The sequence below is a fragment of the Idiotropiscis lumnitzeri genome, chromosome 12 (assembly GCF_059441095.1).
Source record: "Idiotropiscis lumnitzeri isolate Australia: NSW breed Sydney's pygmy pipehorse chromosome 12, RoL_Ilum_1.0, whole genome shotgun sequence".
NCBI classification, from domain to species: Eukaryota; Metazoa; Chordata; class Actinopteri; order Syngnathiformes; family Syngnathidae; genus Idiotropiscis; species Idiotropiscis lumnitzeri.
The window spans coordinates 7,900,712-7,925,573 of NC_142402.1; the positions used below are offsets into that span (position 1 = coordinate 7,900,712).

Consider the following 24,862-nt stretch of genomic DNA (forward strand, 5'->3'; position numbering starts at 1 on the left):
AATTGTTCTAACATATAATTGTGTTTTTTTCTGTATCTTTTGCGTACCACAAGAGAGCCTGTGTATCACTAATCACACTTTGAGAATCACTGGAAAAATATTTCGATTGTGTCTTTACTTTGTTTAAATCTATATATATTGAAAAAAAAATCCTTTGGTATCAGGTTGAGAAATAAAATTACATATTCTAACAAAGCGGGAGTAACATCTTATCGAAGTCTTCAGCGTTTTTAATTTCTGTTTGTTTCTTTGCCTAGAGTTATTTAAGTAGGTTCCTCCGAAGCTTTAAATTGGACTTTTAATGATTTGCATGCATCCAGAATGTGACACACCGCAGTGCATTCTGGGACATGTTGTTTTATTCCAATGTACGTTCTCATTGGTCCAAATGGGAACTTTAACCTGTCACGTGGTTTAAAACTTCTGCGTGATGGCGCGGAAAGTTGTCATACCACCATACACGGTTAAAATGTTTTTCTCTGCATTGTTCACATTTTCTGCTGATTTTATTCATTCTGACCGGTAACTTCCTCATCATTCAGTTACTCCTGCCGTAGACCTCTGCCAATTGTTGCTCGTTTATGGCCATCAAGTTCCACTGGATGCACGTTTGTGTGTGTTGTGCTATAACGTGATCGACCAATCTTATTGCTGTAAAAGGATATTACTGGAGTCATGAGTGTGTTGGAGGTGAAGTTCATCGGGGATGGAGATGTCCTGGAGCACATCGTGGACAAACAGGAAGGTAAGTATGAGCTCTTGTTATTCAATGGTCGATTTCTTCTTGTAGTACTGAGTGATGTGTTGGCGTTTAAAGAGGTGCAAAGCAGTTCTGGCGCAATTCAGAAGATGGTCACGTTTAAGAGCCCGATGGGGAGGCGACCAACAGCGGATGAAGAAGTGAAGGAAGAGGATCGAAATGGCCTCCTTGATGAGCAGAACTATATTCAAGCTTTTTGTGCAGAGGGTAAGGGAAGATGACACTTTGTGACATTTTTGAAAAATGAATAATAATTTTACATCCATCTATCCATGTTTTCTATGCCGCTTAGTCTGTTCAGGGTCACTTGGTGGGGCCTATGCCAGTTCTGTTGACCGGATACTGTGAGAGGCTAGTTACACCCTGAACTGGGCGGCAGTCAATCGTAGAGCACATATGACAAACAATTCTTCGCTCTTGCATTCACACCTACATGTATGCACAATTTAGAGTTTTCAATTAACTTAGCATACATGTACTTGGAATATGGGAGGAAGAGAAAACACACACATAGCACTGAAAGAACATGCGGACTCCATACAAACTCTCTACTAATTTAGCTTGCTTACCCTCATACAACATCAATTACATTGTCTGTGGGGCAACAGAGACTACGTGAATGATTGTTTCAAATAATCCAAATTGAGTTTGGAGCTATTACTCATCGGAATGGATGCACTGATTGGTTTCTTTGGTACCTTTGACTTAAAATGTGTGTTTTTCTTGTTTAAGATGATGAAGGTTTGTCCGGAGTTGCAGGATCGTCCATTTTCACTTTTCAGAAAACCAAACGGGGCCATAGCATGGCCCAGACTGGTGAGTGCATTAATCCTCATTGATCACAGTTTTGCTTGCAAAATATTAGAAAGTGACACAAGTAGTATTTGTGTTGCATAGGAAGTCTTGCTTACGAAAATATTTCTGCTTTTATAGCTTCAGATGAATGACTTTGTACATTTATGTCACATTTGGTGTTCATATGTAATAGAAAGTATTCATGTGATTAAATTTGTTAGCAGTTGTTCCACATAAGTATGCTTACGGGCATATAGAGGAAGCTTTTAGGTCAGGGATTGGAAACGTAAATGATGGAGTGGGCCACAATTTTTTGTCAATGCTATTGGGGTACCACATAGGACAGCTCACTTCCTACCCAGATGCATGGCAAAAAATGCAATTTTTAAAAAGACGAAAAAATATGCATGTCTGTTATACATTAAACAAACAAAAAAAAAACAGCTTGTCCAGTTAAACCACCATATATTTTAAAACTACTAAGCGTTATATGTGTCCATCTTTTTACAGGACACACATTTGGTAACTCATCATGCTCTTCAAAAAAACTGTCAACAGTTCTTGTGGGGGAAAAAAATCACTCTAACATACTTTTGAAATCCATGTTGTAATGGCAATTTAGGTTTAAACCTTTCATGGGTCTAAGCAAACTCCAAAAATGGGTTTGTGTTAAAATTTGATGAACATGTAATCTGACACCTATTTCACCTGAACAACACAATTTCTTGAATTAATTTGTCCATGGCTTCTGGCCAGAACCTACTTGCTTTTCCTCTCTGATGGAAATGGTTCAGTCTTGGTGTTGGAGGATGTTTACCATCTAGTGGTGAATACTATTATTACAACTTACAAGTTAAGTTTGTTATAATTGAGTTGAATTGACTGCAAATAAAAACTGTCATCCAACACCTAATTATGCTCACTCCATCCATCCCTTTATTGTCTAATGGTATACCCATTAACATAATCATATATACTATTTCTTTTTTTTAATATTTGATACATGTGGTGATTGTTATACATAGCAAATGAACTGGCACGGACTCCAGGCAAAAGTGTGAGCTTCAGCACAACTCCCAGCATCGAGCAATCTACACCAACTCGGGCAGGCCGTAGTAAGTTCAGCATCTCCTCACTATGTGACGAATTAGTATAAATTTCCACGTGCCCTTCAGTATCTGTCTGTCTCTCTGCTCAGACCACAGAGGTGAAAACCCAACCTCGCAGAGGGTGAGTGTTTCTCTCTCGTTTCCCTCTGCATTTTATTACTGCTCACAATTGGAACTATTTTATCACTTGCTTCTTCTCTGACAGCGAAAAAAAGTGCAGTTTGTCTCCACAACACCTCACAGGCTGAGGAAGAGAATGTCAAGTAAGTGTCATGCTTAAAACAGAAGGACCCTGACTTAATAGTGGCCCAAGTCGCAAGTTTTACAAGTGACTCAGTCAATTTTTTATTTTATGTCTTTTCAATAAGCGATGCGGATAATGAATGAATGTTTTGTAAGCAAAATTCAACTTCAGACACTCCTCTACTAGATGGGGGTTGGAAACATCACAACTAGGACCTGACCGATTAATTGGACGGCCGATGTTAGCTCTTTTAAAATCTGGAAAAAAAATATGCCATTTTTTTTCCCTCAATGTTTTTGCAACACATTGAGATGTCCCAAATAATACAATACAATACAACTTAAATTCAACTATAAAAGAAAGATAATGACATTCACTCCCGACCCCTCAAAAAAGAGCTCAAAATAAATCCACCTATGTTTGCCATTTTTTTTGTATCTTCAAAAGTTAAACAAATACTAAAAGAACAAAGTTTTGTTAAACAGTCTGCCTGTAAATCGTATCTTAATTTTTATTATTATTAACTAGTTATTCACTTAAGTTTGCACTGAAAGTACAGATATGTTTTGTGTTTTGTGCTCGTGTTTTTATTTTTTTTACATACCAAAAAAAATGTCTGGTTAGAAGAACTGGATGATGTACTTTAATTAAAGCATGAACTAGAGAAATGTAAGCGAGCATCTAGTTAAAAAAACAAAGGCAAAAAAAATGTGAAAGAGAGTACATGCAGCATGTTTAAATTCACCTGTAGAGTTATTTGTTTCTTATGACGAAAAAACAAAGACGTGTCACAAATAGCATTGGTGTTTTTGGGAGCCTTGGAACATATTAATGGCATTTCCATTCATTTCATTGGGAAAATCGATTGCAGGAATATGAAGTTCTATTGCTGTGCATTAACTAAAATGATCTATCATCGATGGCATCTTCAGCTCCCAGCCTCCGATCAGACAGCGACAGTGAGTTTTCGCCGTCCGACTCTGGGGAAGAAGAGGATGAGGATGAAGTCATAGTGGATGAAGAGCCGAAAACTGACAGCGATAACAAGACTCCAAGAACACCTAGTAGAGGTTTATCAGCAGCACTCTATAAGACCCCCGCCAAAAAGAGCAAGAACACTCCCGAACCCGTCAACCAGCCCTCCTTGGTTGAGGAATATTTTGAGGCCCATGGCAGCTCAAAAGTCTTAACATCGGATCGCACACTTGATCGTTTACGCAGACCTAAATTAGACAGAGTACGTATATATCGCCTCTATTAATCTATTTACCTGGCCCTCAATGCCAAATATATCAACGATTTGATTGTGTTACAGGAGACACTTATCCGGCTTTTAGAAGGTAAACCCTCGTGCTACTTTAGAGAGATCCAGCACCTCCACAACAAACACAAACAGCACTTCAGCAAATGGATGCTGCAATTACAGTAAGTGAGCACGTTTTTGCTGTGGTTCTTGCATATTGAACGTAATAAAATGTTTGCTCGTCTAAAGTTTGGGATTTAGTGTGCTGCTATACGGTTTGGGCAGCAAGAAAGATCTGCTGGAGGAATTTCGTTGTTCTCACTTGTCTCAAGAGATGCACCTCGTGATTAATGGCTTCTTCCCTTCCATCACACTGAAATCGGTGAGTATACATTAAAGGGGAAGTCACCCGCAAAAATTCTTTAATATATGTTCTATGTGCCTTTACTTGTCAAAACATGGCATGGTGATTAATATTGCGTTTGTGGAAGATGAGTCAAGCTGCTAAATCCGCATGTTTTTAGCCATCTCGGGGGCGTCCATTTTGTCACTTCAGTCAACTGAGAATAAAAACGGGTGGATTTTACTGCTTAACTCATATTCCACAAATCCAATATTAATCACAATGGCCGCATTTCCACCATTAGGGCTCCATAGTACATATTTTTAAGAAATTGTTTGGGTTGACTTCCCCTTTAAAAAAAGACAGCCAAATAATCTTTAATTTAAAAATTATGTTGATATATTTAAGCATGAGTGATTGACAATATCTTTCTGTAATATTACTACGCTGTGTTTACAGATATTGAACACTTTGACATGTGAGGTCCTTGAGCACGATGGGAGTTTTCGAACACCTTCTGACCAGATCCAGTATATCTCCCAAACCCTTCAAGAAAGTGAGCACATTTGTCTCATCTGCTTTCGTTTCATCAAAAATGTTTCCAGGGTTTGTTGAGGTTTCAAAGTGTGTCCTTGCCACAGACCCAGATCTACATATCTACATGTTGATCAATAATATTGATGGACCAATGTTAAGAGGAGAAAAGACCCAGAGTGCCTTGGGCCAGCTGGCATCCCTCCCCCACATTCACTTGGTGGCAACCATTGACCACATCAACGCTCCTCTTGGTTAGTTATGAGCATTTAATTTGTTTAACATGCTGTCCCGTTTATCAACGTTTTCTGTACATTCTCAGTGTGGGACCAGTTTAAGCAGAGTCAGTTTAACTGGTTGTGGTGGGAGTGTGTGACATTCAAGCACTACACGGAAGAGACGTCTTATGAAAACTCTCTACTGGTGCAGCAAACGGGGGCTCTGGCTCTGTCTTCCCTTACACACGTTCTCCGTAGCTTGACCCCAAATGCGCGGTACCTTCTGCACTTCTGTTATAGTTCCGTGTAAAACATGTTTGGAAGCTCTTAATGTTTTGTCTTGTTTTTTGCAGAGGAATTTTCAAACTGCTGGTGAAATTTCAGCTGGAAAACAAAGACAATCCTTCATACACAGGTACATGCACAGTTAATGTTTTGAAGGTTTCATTTTAGGATTTCCTGTAAGTGTTGTCCCTTTTTTCTGTGCAGGATTATCATTCCAAGATTTTTACCAGCGTTGCCGTGAGTCATTCTTGGTGAACTCTGACCTCACTCTGAGGACGCAGCTGACCGAGTTCAGAGACCACAAACTGATACGAACACGCAAGGTAAAGTCCTGCTATTCTGTGGAAGCCCTGTCGTCCAACACATCCCCACAACACAAAGTGAAAGTAGCAAAGTCAAACTGCCATGACACAACGCACATTCATTCTTCAAATTTAACCTCCACATAAGGACACTTTGTCATCTCTTCTTTTTAGAACAATGCCGACTTACTGTCACTTTTGCCATGTTGCAGTGAGCAGCCAGGTGTTAGTCACCCTGTCATCGCTACTCTCATACTATTTTGCGATGACTTGCATCATCATCATCACATTGTACTGTTTTGCCGTCACTGGTACCAGTTTGTCGTGACATCAGTGCAAGAAAATGGACAATTTGTTCAGTTCGCTCACTGAGCTAAGATAATTCGTGTAACTTTTTAGTGTTTTTCTGTGCTTTAAGACAAAATTGGGATCGAATTATAACTTGGGTGACATTCAAATTTAGACCTACTCTATGTCACAACCATTGTCTTTGACGAGGCAAGCAATTCATGTTTACAGCAATTAATTAATTCTCCAGGGTGCAGATGGTGTGGAGTACCTGATGATTGCCGTGACTGCAGACACACTGTTGGACTACTTGGAGAATGAGGAGGGTGACTGAGAAGACTACTCTAAATTGGATGGATTTTTTCCCGCTAACAAAAAAATGGGTTGTCTAATATACTGGTTCCACATCCGGTCGCGTGACTGACGGTATAGATTTAATTTGAATTACTTTGTCACTGCTCAAATTGACTTACTCTGTGCCCAATCCTTGCCTTGTCATTTATTGTTTTGAAGTACGGTATATATTATGTGTTCTAAAAGGAGCATTAATAAAATCAACAGTTAAAGTGAATGCTTTGCAATTCATCTCTTTAATTACAGAAATAGATTTAGCTTTAATAAAACATACATTATTTTGTTCTTGTAAGGCAGGCATTCATGATGTGACAAACCCATTGTTTGGTTAATAGAGCACTGAGTGAGGATATTTGAATGTGTAAACACATGCAGAAATGCAAAAGGGAGAAGGGTTGGTGACGGTGTTATGACCCTGTTTCAGGTCATTAACAGTTAATTATGAGTGGAACTTATCACTTGATCCATGTTCTAATCAATTCAGTGTTGGATGTCAGCAGATTTCAATGCTTGTGGATCTCGTAATGTTTCTAATGAGTCCATTGTGAAAGTCCTGAGTCGGTTTTGCGTTTCCATGTGTACAGTGCGGAGCTCCTCGTGATCCAAGTCCCTCAGAAGAAGCAGCACTGCATCAAGAGTATGTGTCTGCAAGGACATATTTAAGTCAAATGACAAATAAAGATATTTTTCATTGGTGCAAATGAAAAAGAGGCCACCTTTTTCATTGATGATCTGGTTGATTGAGAATGAAGAGAGGGGGACTTTTCTCTGGACAGGGGCTTCAGCCTTAACTCCTCTCTTATGTTGCTGTATACAAAAATCAAGAAAGGATTTTTTTTTCCTCTGATCTCATGTTCATGAGTGTTATATGATACCCTACAGGGCTTACTTGGATACATCCATATCGTGGCTGCAAGAGGCGTTCTCTTTCTCTGCATCAGTAAGTCCATTGGTAGAAAGCTGCTGTTGAGCTGCGTTTGGTGGTGGACTGATCTCCTCGCCCTCCAAATGTGCTAATGCAATCTCATCCTCTGTCACTACTGTACATGCATACAGCATGGATTTGCAGACGTGAGAACACAGTTATGTATAACATAACAATTTTAAATCAATTACTAAAATGAACAGATGTATTGACCCTGGTTGTCCAGCTTCTGCAGCCCAGGTAAACAGCGCAGGACTTTCAGCCGATACTGACTGAAGTTCTCCCCACAGCAAGGGTTGTCAGCCAACCACAATACTCGGAGACGTGTCATCGGACGCAAGTAACAAAGCTCCGAGAGTGAGGCAATCATGTTCCTTCTCAGGTAAAGCTCACACAGAGACAAGCATCCAGCCAGAGGCGCAAGAGATGAGATGCTGTTGACACTGGACAGGGACAGTCGTGATTCATTTGAAATCATAAAGCCATGCGATGTGTAATTGACAGTGCACTGTCAATGCAGAATGAGTCAGAAAAAAACTCTCCTAACCAACCTTAGTGTCAGCACTTCAATGTTTGGCATTTGAGATAGAATAGAAACCTGGGGGGAATGGCACAATTCTAGCTTTCAATCAACGTATCGTAATAGTGTTGAACAGAAAGGGCAAATGAGTAAATCTGAAACAGAATGAGGCGATTGTACTCACATCAGTAAGTTTGCATCCCCTGAAGAATAAAGGCAAGCTTATTTTAACTAAGAAGACAAACAAATGTTTTGTCAAATTTGACCACTTACCAGCAGTTCAGTTTCCTCACGCTCTCCAAGTCGGGGGCCTTTGCCTCGGTGAGAACTTGCTTACGTGTTAGTTTCATCATACACAGACTCGGCCACATATGTAGATTAGTAATAACTCCCATTAACACAGATAGTCTATTAACAAGAAACGGACGCGTCGTAAAACAAACATTTCTAGTGTGCAGAAGGGATGCTAACGTCCTCAACACCAGAATGCGCATGCGCGTATCGATTTGGCGTCCTTAGTAACAGAATAACAAAAACACATTTAAACCATTTGAATTTGTTGAATTGTTGGACGAAACAACTCAACTTAAAATGCAAATATGTGATCGTGTCATCATCTTCATCTATTTAACTCAACAGTGTATTGTGCGGCACTTTTAAAAACTCACATTCCCACAATGCAGCGCAATGAGGCTGGTAAATCGCGCCTGCGCTCTATGTACTTCCTCTTTGGATCTACGTCTCAACTGAAACGATGGTGAGCTGTGAAGTTCCTTGGCAATCCGCGTCAATCTAAAGTTTTCCACGGTCAATATCTCTTCACAATGTATCTGAAGGCTCCATGACAGACCAAACCGTAATATGCTATCCTAAATTTTGTGTATCAAGCTTACTGTTGTCAGATAAACGATGCTTCCATGTCCTGAATTATAAATGGCTGCCTCCATGTAAACCCCCCCATAGTACCCGGCTAAAGTGCTAAATTAGCAATACGATTCTCTCTTAAAGCATAAGCACTCCTGTTTTACATACTCAATGCGATTGTAAATATATATATGTACACAGATGTGTGTTTATACCCTACATTTTTGTTGCACTTCCCGCGATATTTACTCACTGGCGCTGTTTTGAAATTGGGTTAAAGTATGTGGATTGGATGACCTGTTTTCCAGTGATTGCCTCTGAATTGTGTTTAAAATGCTGTCCCAAAGAAAATTTATATTTACGTACGTGTTGTGTATTCCTCCAGGCCAAGCGCACCAAGAAGGTGGGGATCGTTGGTAAATATGGAACGCGTTATGGCGCATCGCTGAGGAAGATGGTGAAAAAAATTGAAATCTCCCAGCACGCTAAATACACCTGCTCATTCTGTGGCAAGGTAAGGCTTTGTATATGTAAGGTTTATCAGGTGGCTTCGCGATGCAACTGATGTACAGTGCCATGGCTACTTAATTAATTATAATAATTAATACTTATAACATCATTATAGGTATGCACGGTTGCTTGGTTGTATTATAATGTTTTTACCCACTCCTTCATGCGCCATGAAGACTAAGATGAAGAGGAGGGCTGTGGGTATCTGGCACTGCGGATCCTGCATGAAAACGGTGGCTGGAGGAGCCTGGACTTACAAGTAAGATGATTTGTACCCTGCTGATGTGCAAAATTTAGGAGACCTTGAGTTGAAGGATTTAATATTCTTGCAAAAAGGAACAGCGGCCTTGCAGCGAAAGCACAGTGGTGGTTCACAGAATACATTTATGAGCTTCTCTTTTGGTATCATTGAACATGTACTACACTGAAAAAGTTACTCACCTTTACTTCCTCAAACATAATCTGGAAGCAGATTTTATTTTTAAGTAGGCTAAACAGCTCCATAAAAATGTATCTCGTTCCATATGATTTTATTTTGTGCAACCACTTGATGAAATAAATTTGAGTAAATTCAATAAACTATTTTTTATACCACATGGCTTGTCTCGTCTCGGGAATATGGTCTAAAAAAAACTCTATCCTCTGATTTAATCCAATTTATGATATGAGCGATTTAGGAAAATAACCTAAATTACCCCCCCCCCCTTTTTTTTCTTTTCTTTTTATTTATTTTTTTTACAGTAAATTTTTTCTTTTGTTACACTGCATTTTTACCCCTTTGGGTCCTTTTTAATTATTTTTTTCTTGTCGAACAGGCAATAAGTCATCTTTACAATAAATCATACCAAATCTATTACACATAATAGGATATTAAAATAAGGCAAATTAATTATTAATTAATATGAAAGACTGTTTATTCCTCGACTACAGTTACAGGTTAGAACACGTTGACACATAATCCTGTAAGCATTCACCATGACAACATAATTCTGTCACACAAGTGTGGTGTGAACATATTACTCGATCTATGTGATACTGTCAGTAAAAAAAAAATCGAGCAACCTAAAGTACAGATTTTAACAATAATGGAAACAAATCTGTGGCTTTATGGCTTCAACATATCCAACTTCTTATGTTGCATGAATTATGTAAACAAGTGGTCTGCGCTTCTTAATCACTGAACTTATCTGCATCGATAAATAAATATAATATACATATTGGGGCCGCGCAGTATTGGAGAAAGGTGTGATATGGTGGAATATGGCAATATCTGTTTGGGCTGCACAATATATCGAAAACAAATCCTGTTATTGCAATAATGGTCACTGCTATATGCTTATCGCAAAAACATGCAATGATTTTCTGATGGACTTATGCTTTTATCTGAATTTGACCAGTCAGATGTAGACTGAAATGCACATTGCCACTCAATAGTTGACCTTATATAAGGGAATTACAATCAATTAGCTGAGGACACATTGTGCTTGCTTATTTTGCTGCATGTAAAAATGTACTTCTCTCATTAGGTCATAAAAATTACATTTCTTTACATGAACCCTGTCAATATCCATATTGCATATATGTTCTTCCAATATCTTGCAGCACTAGTATTGCGATAGTTAACATGCACCTAAAGAAAATAAGGATTTTCTATTTTTTATGCAGCAAAATAAGCAAGCTCAACCTATTGTTAGCTAATTCCGGAAGAGAGTGCTGCTGACAGTATGCCTTGCTAAAAAGTTAGCGAGGTCGATGCGTGTTGTTTTAAATGAATGGACGGAGAAATTTAGTTTCGTTCTGGCTGCAGCCGATTCAAAACCAGTGTGCATCATATGCTCCGAAACCGTCGCAACATTGCGAAGCGCCACTACGAAACAAAGCACCGCCCTTTTTTGCAAAGTTATCCGCTGAAGTTTGAGGTGAGCGCACGCGAAAACATCAAACTTCGAGTGCAGTATAACAGATTTTTACATTTTCGTTTACAGCCCAGCGGCATGCAAACGAATGTTCACTAAAAGTATCATGGATTTTGGGGAAACATAAAAAAACATTCAGTGATGGGGAAGTTGTCAAGGAGTACGGTTGCACAAACATTATTTAAAGGAAAACACAAAGGCCAGATGTGTGAAATAATCTACCAAATCCCAATGGCCCTGACTCCGTTCCAACCCAAAATTAAGTCACTGGCTGGGCAGTCACAAACTCATTTTTCTCATTAAGAGAAGTTAAAAAAATATTCAAAAGAAAAAGTTGGTGTCAAAGCTCATTTTGAATTAGTTTTTCATGAGGACAGCCATTTTTATTGATTGTGTACTGAACATGTTGACTGGTTTACTTGGATAATTAGGCTTTCCGTTTTTTTTAGGCCGATAACTCTTTGATTTAAAAAAAAAAAAAAAAAAAGTGAAAGATGTTAACTCAATGCTTAGCACTTGATATATTTCTGCAGGAGATATTTTACTATTTTTTCCGGAAGTGGCACCCTTAAGTTCCTGGAGCCACATTTTCTTGAATGTGAAATACACGCCTTATTTGTTTGACTGGCAAAGGTGTTTAATGTGAACATTGCTAAATATTTAGTATATAAGTGCGCTCTGTTGAAAATGACTAAATATTGAAACTAAAAATGTAAACATAGGCTAGACATTAAGGGAAGTTGGACTTTGGTTCGGACCTTTTAATTGAAGAAATTTTAGACGTGGACCTCTGTGACTTTTAATTGAATACCTCTGTGCTACAGTGACTTGCGCCCGCTGACAGTTCTTCACTCGAACTCATGCATCACGATGGCAGCCACACAGCAGTTTTGTTATTTAACCTGCTGACTACATGCCTCAAGTGGCAGAAAACATGGAAAATTCCGTGCACCTACACGGCACAGGTTTTAATTAGTGTTGCAGTCTCTTCCCCCACAGACCCACCTTGCTGTTATTCGTTCAGCCCTCATTTCATATTATGCATTAACATGTCATTAGGAAAAAAAATGACAATTACCACCTTTTTTGACAGAAGTAATCACAGTTGTTTGTCTGAAATATAATTCTAAATGTGATTGAAATAAATGTTGTGGTTCCAGACATTTATTGCATTGGCCTCAATATAATTTTTAAAACATTTTTTTATTTTTCACAGCACAACTTCTGCCGTCACAGTCAAATCGGCAATCAGGAGGCTGAAGGAGTTGAAGGACCAATAAACTAGTGAGAGGATCACTGGAGGATTTGGGACTTTTTCATAAATGAACCAACCTAGACTTGGCCTCAACATCCAACAATAAAGCTGTCTGGAGTGGAATTCTGTGTCCATGATCATTTTCATTATGAATGAAATCAAAATGTGCTTGGGTGACGTCCAAGCAACAATGGAATTAACGAAAGCATTCAGAGTCTGTCCACATTTAAATTTGTTTTAGCGCATGTCTGAAAAGTTTAAAAAAATATATGAATATTTCTACAGCTCATCCCCATGGAACCAGTGCTTTGGATACCCAGATGTGATTTTTTTTTTTTAGTATGGGTCTCAAAGTGACTCAGTTTTAAAAACACCTCATTTAGGGTTTTGTGTGTGCCAGTCGTCTTTCTGAGATGAGAAATAAACTTCTCGTTTGACCATGCACCAACACTCAATGATGGATCAGTGTTCTCAACTTTGGCGGTGAACTGGGCTTTTTTTCTCAATCAGAAGTTCTATCTAGTCATCATTCAACACTAATTTCAACTTTTTTTGCTTACTCTGCCATCACAGGTATTCTTCTGTTTTGAATGATTTTTTGTGGACTTCTTTTTTAACCTAAAAGTAAAAGCTCGTTTCTGTGCACCAAGTGTGTAAAATTTATTGTTACGGTGGATGGCGAATTAGCATTTAGTTTGAGCAGTTGTCAATTGAGAAACCCGCCACGGGGTTTTCGGGATATAGTTGTGTCATACGGGGCTCATTGGCCCAATTTTATGAGTGAGCTTTATATAAATACCCCACTTAAAAATAGCATAACAAAAAAATGAGGCTAAATAAATCCTGCATAACCTTGAGCTGGTATGCTAGTTGCTGGTAGTCGGTCAAAGTGCTGAATGATTGTAGTACTGCTGCGCTTCAGTAGGTGGCGCAGGTAGACTACCAGGGGAAAAAAGAAACAATCATGGCCGCCCAGAGTGTCTTTCGACCGGGTTTATTCAACAATAAAGTAGCAATAGTGACTGGAGGATCGACTGGCATTGGAAAAGCAATATCTACTGAGCTTGTGGAGTTAGGTGAGTCATTTGGTTTTATTTTTTTTTTCCTTTTAATTGTCCAACTTCTTAAAAGAAACGTATGTGAACTTTGAACTACAGAAAGTCGACAGACTTGGGTCTGTCTACCATGATTTTAGGAAGCATATTTACATGGTCTGGGAGTGCTTCACACTGAGCAAGTGTCCTCTCCATTGTCAATGAATGCCTTGTGTATTGGTCAAGCCACTTGGATATTTGAGCTCATTGTTGAATTTTAGCTTCATTCAGTAATCGGTCAGCACTCCTAAATTTGTCCTCAGGTTGCAGTGTGGTGATTTCCAGCAGAAAAACAGAGAGATTGGAGGCAGCCGCCGAGGAGATGAGAAAAATAATTCCAACTTCCAGCACTGCATGTGTCACTCCCCTACCTTGCAACATCCGCAATGAGGATGAGGTGCACTGCACACCTTTCAACCTTTGGAAACAGCCATCTGGTTAAATTGAAATTAATGATGTACAGTGCTTGTATACTTGGACTCCAGGTGAAGGCTCTTGTATCTTCAGTGCTGAAGCAGTATGGTCGCATAGACTTTCTGGTGAACAACGGCGGCGGACAGTTCAGCAGTCCAGCAGAGCACATGTCTTCTAAAGGATGGAAAGCTGTGGTCGACACAAACTTGACCGGCACCTTTCACTGTTGCAAGGAGGGTGAGCCAATTACTCTGCATGTTTGAAGATAATAACAGGACTTTGTTCACAATTACTCTACGGTTACAATAGTTTCAGGTTTTTCATTATTTTTCGCTTTTATTTCGTTTTGACTTTTTTTTTTTTTTTTTTTGCAAAATTCTGTTATTTTTAAGTAGTTTTTAGAGACAAGTTTGTTAGTTTTTAAGTACTTTGTTTCAGTTTAGTTTTTATTAGATTCAGTAGAAGTTTGATTTTTTTATTATTTTATTGTCAGTGTCCTGTGATAAACATATGTCCATTTTTGTTTGTTTATTATTATATTTTTTTTCATTATTTGTGAAAATGTACAAAGTAAATGACAAAATTGGACATAGGTGTTTTCCATAGGACAGTGACGATATGGTGTATTTTCAGCGCAAGATTAAAATAAAAATGTCACTAAGTATTGTATAATAAAATAAGATACAATTCTCAAATCACTGACCTTCTTTCTTCAGTAATGACAGATGTATAGTAGTGCCAAATTAAACTTTAATATCAACCTTGAATGCTCTTGTATGATATTAAGTGACAAAGATGAAAACAAAGGACATATTTGCTATAATTACAGTTAGTTTTACTTACTTTCAGTTATTTTTTGTTTTCATAAAACCATTTTTGTTTTATTTTGTAAATGAAAATTTATTTTGATTTTTTTTTTTATTTATTTGCTTAGTTTTTGTCAACTATAATAACATTGGATTGCACTACACAGTATACACTTCATGGATGAAGCAACATGGAGGTGTGATCGTTAATATCATTGCGGACATGTGGAAAGGCTTTCCGGGCATGGCGTAAGTAGTCACCCTTGAATTATGAGTGAGTCCAAAACTCAAATAAAGCCCTCCTGTGTTGCAAATCAATCTTCATCCACTACTAATCAACAATTTCCATTTAGTGAGTAGAGAACGAGTGAATGATTCTAAACCCAGCCGTTGTCTCACTGACAGCCACACAGGTGCAGCCAGGGCAGCGGTGGATAACTTAACAAAGAGCTTGGCCATTGAGTGGGCTACCTCAGGTGTCCGGGTCAATGCTGTTGCCCCGGTATGCACTACGCTTGTGTTGTTATATTTTCATAAATGTTTGATTTTGTGGTGTTTCAAGCTGTTTTTGTTTGGCTGCAGGGCACAATTTTCTCTAAAACGGCAATGGAGAACTACAAGGAGTTTGGACCAACCCTTTTTAAGATGTCTATCCCTTTTAGTCCTGCAAAAAGATTGGGAGTACCAGAAGAGGTGCGAGTTGTGACAATTTAAAGATACCGTAGCACTCGCAATGTTAGTGTTCCCCCACTCTGTGCGGGAGATAAAGACAGAGCCCTGGTATGAATAGCGAACATTTCTGTCCCGACTAAATATGTTTCGAAAATGACACACAAAGGTGGCAGAGAAGTATTTTTGTCTAAATGAAGCTCCTCCTCTCACTTCAACCACTAATAGGTAGAAGCTTTTCAGCGAATAACAGGTTGGGGGCCAAAAAAAATCCTCTAACAGGTGAGATGACAAATGACAAACGGTGAATATGAAGTGGTTCACTGTAAATATTTGATCTGCTGCATCTGTCAAACAACATTAATTTGAAATAATTGGCTCTGCCTACGACAACTCATTTGTGTAGTAGTAGTTTCGTGTGGTTTTCACACCTCCTGTCTCATCCCTGAAAGCCAATTCCATTTTTGAGGTGTGTAGTCGAGAGCAAGTTTTAACGCTTGATTCGACCACCAGGGTGAGATTCCTCTTAGTCAGGCCCCCAGAGTGCTAGCTGCACTCCAGGGAGCCGCTCAAGCCTCCACACGACGGCAACGTGGGAATCTCGGTCGTGGAGGACTCATTTGTGGTGAATGGTAATCTTAGATGCATGGTGGGACAATAGTAAGATATTTATTCAAGTGGACTACACACCCAATTATTAATTGGGGCTCCATATCTAATAAGGTGAGAATACTAATGTGGAAATACAGTTATCTGCTATTGTCAGAACAGCTCGAGAAAGTAGTTTTGCAGTTTGCACTCTTGCAGTATTTGACTAATATCCATAGTACAATAAATCACAATGCTTTTGTCCTCTAATTTTGTTTGTGTGGTCAGATCTCCTCTGCTGTTTGTTTCCTGCTCTCTCCTGCCGCCTCCTATATCTCTGGAGCTACACTGAGGGTTGATGCGGGACAGAGTCTGTATCACTCCACGTGGGAGATACCCAGTATGTTGAATTTGGTCACAGCATGCTACCACACTCTTTGTTGCCCGATATACAATTGTTTTACTATGCTGTGTCTATCTGTGTCAAGATCATAGTGCATGGCCCAAAGGTCCGGATGGTGAGAACCAGGATGCACTAAAGGACCTACTCAATCCCCAAAGCAAGCTCTGATTCATTTGTCCCATGATGAAACAGCAAAAACACTTGACGTCATCAAATATAATGTCTAATGATTTATACGAGACACAGATATGCTGCGAATATAAAATTGTGCGCTTTCTATTAATATACTAGAAACGCTGAATGTGTATAAGTATCTGTGACATTTACTATAATAATTTGCATGTTTTACATGTTAATTAAATGTAATTGTTTTTACACGATAACTTGTGCCTGAAATGCAACTATATCAAAGGTATTAAATATTTGCTCACCACTCAATTAATGCTACATTTTCTTTTTTATGGTGAGAGTTGATAAATCCCTTAATCTTTCTGTTGACGTAAGAGTGGTTGATGTACTCGGATCTCTGTTTTTTATTCATAGTTGTGGTGACGTCTGTTGTGAGCAACGAAAAGGTAGTGTTGTACTGTTGTCGAATGAATAAACGGGCGGCGCTCTTAATTTGTATTTATTGTTGGACGTTACATTTCTAAATGTGGTATATTTTTAGACGTTGTCTTGACACACTAGCGTGTATCAATTCTTTAAATCGAATGTACATTGAGCATATGTACTCTACTACCTAAAATTGTCGTTTGATTGTTTTGTCCCAAACCACGTGCCATACTTCTGCCGCAAAACAATACAAACTGTCGTAATAGCGCAGAAGCAGAGGTCACAACACGGGCTTCAGGTACAAGGTGGTTTTATTCCAAAATTTAATTTCTGTTAAACGCCCCTATCATTCTTCAGCGACATGTTGTGGCAATCGTTTACTGATAAAGGCTTGTTTAGTACCCTAGAAAAATGTTGCAATTATTGCTAACGAATAGCCACTGATAGCATTCAATGCTAGCTTGAGCTAATGTTATGTTAGTGTATTTAAAGCCATGGATTGAGCTCCGTTATTTAGATTATTGAAATTAATCGTGCATGTGTACCCAAGACGTCGTGTCATTAACTTCATGTATAAGTACCGTCTTTGTTAGTTTTCTTAAAATTCACGAAATCACCACGATCAAGTTGTGATTTGTGACCAAGCTGGTGCATGTTTTGATTGGTTTCCAAAGCTTCACGCAAGTAAAGATTTAGTGTCCTTATAATACATTAGTGTCCTAATGAAAGACGGTGAAAATTTCGTGGTGTTGTATTTGTGCTTGGAGAGGTACTATAGTTACTTATCCTTAGCGTTACGATTACACTCTGTACTCTCAAAAAGTAAAAGTTAACACTTGTTGTGAATTTTGCCATTCAGCCCCTCGTTAGTTTGGTTGAGCTAATCGACAGTTATTTGTTCAAAATGGGAGCAATAAGAAGTCGTGTGTGTCTTGCGAAAACGTAAATATTTATTTCTGTTACACTGAAAGAGCAATCATTTAAAGAAATCCAGAGCGGTTCATCTGGTCGCTGTACTTTGGGGGAGATACAATATGTTGAGTGTGGGCTTTGAATGTAAATATGCTCTATGCACTTCAGTATGGGAGGCGACCATGGCCACAGCAAGTTTTCCATGCCAGACTCGCGGCAGTGGAAGACTGAGGGCACTCCGCTGGAGTTCACACAGCAAAGGCTGGCAGCCAGGGGCCTGAAGGATCCGTGGGCCCGGTGAGCGTTTACATAGAGCTGACAGTTTACAGTACTTGTGACATATATGCTGTGATTGCTGACGCAACTGTGTCAATCTGTCATTATATAGCAACGAAGCATGGAGGTACTCGGGTGGCTTTGCTCGTGCTGTGACTCTGTCCGATGTGCTGCTGAGAGGATTCAAGTGGGGCTTTGCTGCTTTTACTGTTGCTCTCGCTGTTGAGTATGCCTTGTTCCCACCAAAGAAGGGTTCCCACTAATGCACACAGTCGTCCCCACTCTTTTCTCCTGTATCAACTTCATTGATGTAATCTTATTCTGAATTCATTTATTAAATGTCTCTGATCACCACATGATTTCATTTATTGGTCCTACACACTGTATTGTTTTATGTCCATTCAAAAGAGATGTTCCATCTGCTAATCTAGTCTTGCTTTCTCTTTCTGCTCAGTTTCCGACAGCAAAATGACAAACATTTAGCTGTCAAGACTATAAAAGCCAGCACAATTGTAGCAAGTAACGCTATTACATCCAGACAGAAGTACTGGAACCAGTTGAGCTCATGGACAGCTGCTTTAAGATGTTTGGCCCCTTTATGCCGCATCACAAACTCGGTCCAGTACACTGAAAGATCCAATGGATCGATGGGACGATCCCTGTGTAACGCTGACAGCCTTTTCATGTTCTCTTTGTACCTAAAAAAAAAACATTTAGTTGGATTCCCTTTCAAACTTTTAAGACAATGTGTTCACACTCAGAAGAAAAAAAAAACCTTACCTCGTGTCATTAATGACCTCATTCAGTCCCTGCACCAGGGCATCTGCTGTCATGGATGAAATATCCAACACCACTCCTGCTTCTCTACTCTCCATTCTCTTTGCATTGTCAGGCTGGTCCCCACGAGCCGGTACCATCACCATAGGAACGGCATGACAAAGTGCCTCGAAGACACCATGTGAGCCAGCATGTGTGATGAAGGCCCGAACTCCAGGGTGAGCTAAACGTTTGTTGAACAATGACATATAGTATACTCAATAAGAAAACATTTGCCTTGATAGCCATCCATCTATATAGTAACAGCCAGGAGTTGATTTACCAAGTAAGTCATTTTGGGGAACCCAGCTCATCATCTTTACATTTTCTGGTGTATTATCAGGAACAGGTCCAGAATATCTCCATATTACCTAATAAAGAAAAGCAATTTGTTCAAGTACTGCTCTAATGTACTGACAGACAGACAAAGAAAAATGCAGTTAGCTCAAAAGTATTTGCACAGTAACAGCTTTTACGAGTTTCTATTTATTACATTACATAGACCACACAATTGGTTTCAAATAAGCTGATGTAGGTGTAGTTTTTTGTTATTAAGAGGTTTTGTAAAAATGTAGCATTTAGCATTAAAGAATTACAGTCATTTAATGGAGAGAACCTCAATTTTCATAGGCTGAAAAGTATTTTTAATGAATCCAGATAATTGTCTCGATAACCAGAATTTTTAATACTCGGACAAAAGCACAATTCCGTCAATAGTGGCCTGAAGTCTGGAGCAAAAATCTTCAGTTGCTTCCTGCATTTTTGCCAACAGTAAATGAAAATACTGTATTCCTCCTTTGGGTTGGAGAGATCAAGCCACTGACTTTCTGTAGCCTGATCTTTAATTGTTAACAAAATTGTTTATATACTCTTGATAATATTTAATATTCTTTCTACCATGTTCATCACATCTACGCATTACCAAAATGACTACGGTATACCTTCTGTGGAATCTGTCTGAACGCTTCCAGGAACACTTGGGTGAGCTCATCTGGCATTTTTTTAAACGAAGTGCCCATTGTAAAGACAACAAATCCATGTTTTCCAGACAACCAGGGCTCCAAATCCTTTGACAAAGACACAGTCAGCATTGCTTTTACATTTTACGGCATTAAAGTTACCCATAAACCTCCTCCGGGCTTACTTCGGGCAGAGGATTCCTCACATGGCAGTTGATGCCTCCGACTGGCACCATATTGGGCATTAACGGGCGTGGAAACTCCAATGTGAAGTCAATCCTGTTTCAACATATTTGTTTAGAGCAGAAGTTTCCAAAGTGCGGGGCGTGCCCCATGTAAGGGACCGAGTGCTATTGCAAGGGTGGCGTGGGAAGTTTACTGATATTAATGAAGCTTCAGCAATTGTGTCAACTTTTATAACCTAAGACAAAAAGATTTGGAGGATGAAAACAAATATCTAAAAGAAAATGCAAACGCACAAAAGATGAACTACTACACTTCATGCGACACTGATGTATTTTGGTCCCCCACTATATAAAGATTTGGTGGAATAATAGATTATGTACAGAGAACTCTGGATCTGAAATACCAACCTTGTTTTTATGCCGAATTCTGCTGACGTTTTAATGTAAGACTTTTGAACATAACCTGTGCAGCCAGATTGCAGAGTCCGAAAGCACCTCAGCAACACCCACGTCCTCTTCTAGGAACTTGGCAGCAATTCGGTCAAAGTGCCAATAGATGAGTCGGCAGAGAAGCGGCTCCAGCGCACTCACCTGAAGAATACGGCATAGTCAACAAGCTTGAGTTTGACACTCCATTTGATTTGGTTTAAAAGAAAGAAGACCCTTTTCACCAAAACAAATATCATGAATAATGACGGAAAAGGGTCCGAAAATACACAGTCTTTGAACATCTGCACCGCTTCCAAAGCGCAATAAACATATAAACAGGTTGTGACTTTATCTTTTTTCAAATAATGTTTTCTTGTTGCTGTAATTAACTTAATCCTGAAAGTATGACAATCAGACGTGTGTACAATTAAAACCTGGTCATAATGGCGTGTGTTTACATATGCATGTCAGTATTCACCAAAGTGTTGAGGACTCTTTGTTTGAAATCCATTTTATCTGAGAGGCCCGTGAACAAGCGAGGCACGTAGGAAGGCGGTGATGGACACCCTGCAGACTGCATGTCCAGAAAACACGGAATTCCCCGCAGTAAATTAACTGTGGGAATACCTGAAATTCATCCAGAAACAGTCATGAGGAAAATAGCACTGAAGAATGAAAAAACAAACCATTTTAAGCGGATATTCCAGTTCCTCTCATGTTCCAAATCATGCATGTAAGGCGAAATCTTCTTCTTCTCCGTTTGGCTTTGTTCCATTAACGGTCGCCTCGCATCTTTTTCCATCTCAGCCTATCTTCTGCAACCTCCTCTTTAACACCAGCTGCGAGCAGAGACTCTTGCATCACAAAACACTTTCCTCCACCCGGTCCAACCTGCTTGGAGTCGTTACTTCACTTCTTCAGCAAAATCATTACTCTGGATTGTGTGAGCCCTCAGTATTTAAAACTGTCCACCCTTGCTATCTCCTCTCCCTGTACTCGACCTCCTCCACCCCTCTCATTTCTACGCTAATATTGTGTCTTTTTTAGACTAAGCTTCCTTCCTCTACTTTTTAGTGCATGCCTTCACATTTCTAAATGTTTCTCCACTTCACAGTGTCATCTGCGCACATTGTGATCAATGAAGATTCCGGTTTAACCTCAGTCAAACCATCACTATGGCAAACAGGAAGGGGCTCAGACATGAAAATGGATGGATGGAACATTTTTCCCAGTGCTGTCAAATTCACCTAATTTCCGAGCTATTAAACAGCCTGTGGGTACCATGGGGTCTGTCAGGACAGCGTCAAATCTCTGTGGAACAAGGAGGGGTTTAGAGTTATTGACAAAAGAGTTACAGTGTAGGCAAAATGATGAACCATTCCCAGTATCCTCACCATTGTACTTAACTTGATACGGCTGACAAATACACTACTCACAAAAAGTTAGGGATATTCAGCTTTAGGTTGAAATTTCAACTTGCACCATAACCTTCATTGGATCTTCTCTAATTTTTTTATGCACATGCCAAAGTGTATAAGTCATTTTTGCACAACTTGCTGTTCTCTAAAAAGGAGGTGAACGGCAAAATTCCCAACAGGTGTTTAATCAATGAAACAACAATTGGTAAAATTCACAACAGTGGTCAACAGAGATGGGCCTTTACCCTATTTTGTCCACCATCCACAACCTGGGCACCCTTCCGTCATCGTCCCTTCCTCCTTATTCATAAAATGATTGTCTTCCGTCACCGTCATCCTTTTAGAGCACTTCCTAAAGCGCTTTTCTCATTGCATTTGACCAGTCCATCCCCTCGACGCCACCCTCCAAAAAAGTGTCCGGGCGTGACGAGAGGCTAACGTCAGAGGTTTTCTTAATTCATAGACATTATTTAAAGCTCATGAGATGGCTAATTTCCTATTCACATCGATTTACTATAATTTCCGTACTACAAAACACACCTGATTAAAATCCAGTCTCTCTCTCTCTCTCTCTCTCTCTCTCTCTCGCTCTCTCTGTGTGAACTCTCAGTTAAAGGGCCAGCTACGCAACAGCGTTACAAGATTTAATTCCACTCCGAGTGCAAATATTTGAATTATATACACATGATTGTTGAGCCGGTTAGGGACGATTACAGGGATGGATGAAAACCCACTTACATCCTTGCTTAGTCCGTCTTTTAAATAAAAACTATTTCTTATACACCGTCCTCCATCCCCAAAATGGGCGTCCGTCCAGGACGGACCACCTGGTTTATCATCTCTTCAAAGCCTCGCAGTGGCGAGGTGCTGTTGACCAAATGTTAGGTGTTGTTTTGGCCCACAACGTCAACAGCATGATGAAGAAGACTGTTTTAAATACTCCTTTTATATGAATGCAGGAAATGTCTGGGTACATTCATGCTCATCAAATAATGCAAGTTACTTGCTGTGGCGACGCCTATTGGGACAACCCAACATTTGCAACAACAACAACAACAACATGTATCAAACACCTGCTGTGAATTTTGCTGTTGAGCTCCTTGTTAGAAATCAACAAGTCGCAAAATGACTGAAAGTTGCACTCTTTGACATTCAAAACTTCAGAGGTTAAATTAAACTCACCCGCTGAGTGTAATGTGTCATGTTCAACACTGTGCACGAGCCTATCTCAGCTGACTTTGGGCGAAAGGGAGACTACAACCTGATCTGGTCGAGGACCGGTCGCAGGGTACACATAGACACTGTCACTGAGTGGGAACAGATCCCAGGTTACCAGCACACAAGAAAGGCTAGTGTACCACTACACCATCAGTAACTACCTGTAAAGTTGAACGTGTAATTTATGTTTATCCTGAAGCCCAATACCACTAACCTTTTTATGAGTAGTGAAAAGCAGATACTTCACAAATACAAAAATGCAATAATGTGACATTTAATTGAAAGCCACTCACCTGCTCGGCCAAATGTGAGATAAGACTGGCATTGAACAGAAGACTTTCTGCAATGGTGTGAAGCAATTCTGTAATTCTTAGTATCTGTGAGAATTTCTCCTGAATTCTCTCCATGAAAGGCTGTGCAGATTTTTGCAGCACATCTTCGTTCTTGGACAACACATAGTCAATAAATGTCTTATCAAATGGAAGAGGGAAGGTCAGCGTCTCATAGTGCTCGCCTGGAGCCATCACTAAGGTGATCTCTGGCATCACAACGGTGACCTGGTGTCCACGCCGACCCATTTCCTGACAAATGGCCTTCATACCCACCCAGTGACTACCATCCATTGGTATCACTAACAGTTTCCCCACGTAAGAACCGGCGTCACCTGCAGGAATGTTGTCTCTTGCTTCCGATCCTCCGGCCTTATGTACGGCATGTGCCATGTTTAGCAGCAAGAGAGTACACACTACTATCGTCCTCATTGCTGTCGTTCTCTGCGCAAGTGGCACACACAATTGGAAGAAATACGGGAAGTAAAATAATCCCCGAGGCAACTGCCTGCTTTGTCTTGCTTCCTGAAATTCCTTTGCGCGTAGACTGTTGTGTGTGTTCAAAGTCCTCACTGCGCGATGAGAGAGTTGTTTGATAAGACATTTTAGTGTGGTGATAACATTCATAGTGGGGGGAAAACGGACCTCTGATCTGCTCTCATGAAATGTCAAACTTTTCATGTAAGGAAGCTTTCATGTGCTGAATTGTGATGCAATCCATTGTAAAAACTGGTTTGTTGTGCTTTTGCAACACTCAAGCAAGACTGCCACTCGGGTGACCTAGAATCTGTCAAACTATATTGATTTTTTTTTGTTGTTATGGTTTTGAGAAGTAAAAAATTAACAACGGAGCTCCACAAGTAACAACACCTTCTTATAACTGGGTATGTGTTCTTGTTTATGTTCAGAATTAATTCCATTCAAACTCACACTAAACGGAAATCAGCAAGCAATTGACACCATTCAAAGTGCTGTGGGTGAACTAAAATCAAAGGTCAAATGTACCAAAAAGCTAGTATACTTTATTTAAAAAAAAAAAAAGTCACTCAAGGGTTGAAAAGGTTGGTGGTACATTTCTCAAATCTTGAGTGCCTTAACTAATACTATGCAAGTAAAATTTACTCTCCTTGTAAAATGTATTTATACTTTTTGTGTGGAATTTTTTTTTCAAGTAAATATCGCTCGAAAGTTTTTTCTGTGTAAAATTTATTCTGAATATTTTACTCTCATATTTCCCTCTGTTTAGACGAGGTCTTTTTCAAGTAAACTGTAGTTTATGAAATTTACATTTTGCCAAAACTCACTTGAAGTTTCCCAAACATGTGA

At 39.5% G+C, this 24,862-nt stretch overlaps 5 protein-coding genes across 7 annotated transcripts; 3 read left to right on the plus strand and 2 right to left on the minus strand.

Moving 5' to 3' along the window:
• The first annotated feature begins 401 nt into the window (after positions 1-401).
• On the plus strand, positions 402-6,692 carry orc2 (origin recognition complex, subunit 2). The gene is made up of 15 exons (XM_088312042.1): positions 402-745; positions 818-967; positions 1,493-1,576; positions 2,581-2,670; positions 2,754-2,785; positions 2,870-2,927; positions 3,841-4,145; positions 4,224-4,333; positions 4,401-4,533; positions 4,954-5,050; positions 5,136-5,282; positions 5,351-5,522; positions 5,600-5,661; positions 5,736-5,854; positions 6,372-6,692. Exons 1-15 carry the CDS (start codon positions 676-678, stop codon positions 6,453-6,455), a joined length of 1,713 nt encoding a protein of 570 aa, XP_088168168.1. The 5' UTR covers positions 402-675; the 3' UTR covers positions 6,456-6,692.
• On the minus strand, positions 6,693-8,833 carry cfap410 (cilia and flagella associated protein 410). Its single transcript, XM_088312074.1, has 7 exons — positions 8,194-8,833; positions 8,105-8,123; positions 7,952-7,998; positions 7,614-7,843; positions 7,365-7,515; positions 7,192-7,282; positions 6,693-7,120 (listed from the first exon to the last, which is right to left on the minus strand). Exons 1-7 carry the CDS (start codon positions 8,412-8,414, stop codon positions 6,956-6,958), a joined length of 924 nt encoding a protein of 307 aa, XP_088168200.1. The 5' UTR covers positions 8,415-8,833; the 3' UTR covers positions 6,693-6,955.
• rpl37a (ribosomal protein L37a) lies at positions 8,685-12,588 on the plus strand. Its single transcript, XM_088312082.1, has 4 exons — positions 8,685-8,776; positions 9,170-9,298; positions 9,471-9,553; positions 12,427-12,588. Exons 1-4 carry the CDS (start codon positions 8,762-8,764, stop codon positions 12,488-12,490), a joined length of 291 nt encoding a protein of 96 aa, XP_088168208.1. The 5' UTR covers positions 8,685-8,761; the 3' UTR covers positions 12,491-12,588.
• Positions 12,589-13,352: 764 nt separating this feature from the next.
• LOC148325701 (NADH dehydrogenase [ubiquinone] 1 beta subcomplex subunit 3-like) lies at positions 13,353-18,536 on the plus strand. Of its 3 annotated transcripts, XM_088312085.1 has the most exons (10): positions 13,353-13,541; positions 13,823-13,956; positions 14,045-14,210; positions 14,947-15,028; positions 15,185-15,281; positions 15,362-15,472; positions 16,325-16,436; positions 16,525-16,603; positions 18,075-18,203; positions 18,295-18,536. In XM_088312085.1, exons 1-10 carry the CDS (start codon positions 13,430-13,432, stop codon positions 18,443-18,445), a joined length of 1,173 nt encoding a protein of 390 aa, XP_088168211.1. In that variant the 5' UTR covers positions 13,353-13,429; the 3' UTR covers positions 18,446-18,536. The 3 variants fall into 3 exon arrangements, with proteins under 3 accessions (XP_088168211.1, XP_088168209.1, XP_088168210.1); XM_088312083.1 differs by lacking the exons at positions 13,353-13,541; positions 13,823-13,956; positions 14,045-14,210; ... (3 more) ...; positions 16,325-16,436; positions 16,525-16,603 and adding an exon at positions 17,164-17,292; XM_088312084.1 differs by lacking the exons at positions 13,353-13,541; positions 13,823-13,956; positions 14,045-14,210; ... (3 more) ...; positions 16,325-16,436; positions 16,525-16,603 and adding an exon at positions 17,255-17,299.
• On the minus strand, positions 17,923-24,035 carry LOC148325702 (UDP-glucuronosyltransferase 1A1-like). Its single transcript, XM_088312065.1, has 9 exons — positions 23,501-24,035; positions 21,819-21,882; positions 21,050-21,198; positions 20,606-20,733; positions 20,143-20,236; positions 19,940-20,065; positions 19,282-19,369; positions 18,963-19,182; positions 17,923-18,880 (listed from the first exon to the last, which is right to left on the minus strand). The coding sequence occupies exons 1-9, from the start codon at positions 23,966-23,968 to the stop codon at positions 18,610-18,612; spliced, it is 1,608 nt and encodes a 535-aa protein (XP_088168191.1). The 5' UTR covers positions 23,969-24,035; the 3' UTR covers positions 17,923-18,609.
• Positions 24,036-24,862: the final 827 nt, after the last annotated feature.

What these genes read in the sequence shown, in the direction of transcription:
- orc2 (XM_088312042.1), top strand. Translation starts at nt 676, where the DNA reads ATGAGTGTGTTGGAGGTGAAGTTCATCGGGGATGGAGATGTCCTGGAG. An exon ending in TCAAGCTTTTTGTGCAGAGG is followed by an intron (nt 968 to 1,492) that starts GTAAGGGAAGAT and finishes TTCTTGTTTAAG; the next exon opens with ATGATGAAGGTTTGTCCGGA. An exon ending in CCATAGCATGGCCCAGACTG is followed by an intron (nt 1,577 to 2,580) that starts GTGAGTGCATTA and finishes TGTTATACATAG; the next exon opens with CAAATGAACTGGCACGGACT.
- cfap410 (XM_088312074.1), bottom strand. Translation starts at nt 8,414, where the DNA reads ATGCGCATTCTGGTGTTGAGGACGTTAGCATCCCTTCTGCACACTAGA. An exon ending in CACGATATGGATGTATCCAA is followed by an intron (nt 7,283 to 7,364) that starts GTAAGCCCTGTA and finishes TTTTGTATACAG; the next exon opens with CAACATAAGAGAGGAGTTAA. An exon ending in CCAGATCATCAATGAAAAAG is followed by an intron (nt 7,121 to 7,191) that starts GTGGCCTCTTTT and finishes ATGTCCTTGCAG; the next exon opens with ACACATACTCTTGATGCAGT.
- rpl37a (XM_088312082.1), top strand. An exon ending in CCTGCTCATTCTGTGGCAAG is followed by an intron (nt 9,299 to 9,470) that starts GTAAGGCTTTGT and finishes TGCGCCATGAAG; the next exon opens with ACTAAGATGAAGAGGAGGGC. An exon ending in GGAGGAGCCTGGACTTACAA is followed by an intron (nt 9,554 to 12,426) that starts GTAAGATGATTT and finishes TATTTTTCACAG; the next exon opens with CACAACTTCTGCCGTCACAG.
- LOC148325701 (XM_088312085.1), top strand. Translation starts at nt 13,430, where the DNA reads ATGGCCGCCCAGAGTGTCTTTCGACCGGGTTTATTCAACAATAAAGTA. An exon ending in GGGTCAATGCTGTTGCCCCG is followed by an intron (nt 15,282 to 15,361) that starts GTATGCACTACG and finishes GTTTGGCTGCAG; the next exon opens with GGCACAATTTTCTCTAAAAC. An exon ending in CTGAAGGATCCGTGGGCCCG is followed by an intron (nt 18,204 to 18,294) that starts GTGAGCGTTTAC and finishes GTCATTATATAG; the next exon opens with CAACGAAGCATGGAGGTACT.
- LOC148325702 (XM_088312065.1), bottom strand. Translation starts at nt 23,968, where the DNA reads ATGAGGACGATAGTAGTGTGTACTCTCTTGCTGCTAAACATGGCACAT. An exon ending in TCCCCAAAATGACTTACTTG is followed by an intron (nt 19,183 to 19,281) that starts GTAAATCAACTC and finishes ACAAACGTTTAG; the next exon opens with CTCACCCTGGAGTTCGGGCC. An exon ending in GAGGTCATTAATGACACGAG is followed by an intron (nt 18,881 to 18,962) that starts GTAAGGTTTTTT and finishes TTTTTTTTTTAG; the next exon opens with GTACAAAGAGAACATGAAAA.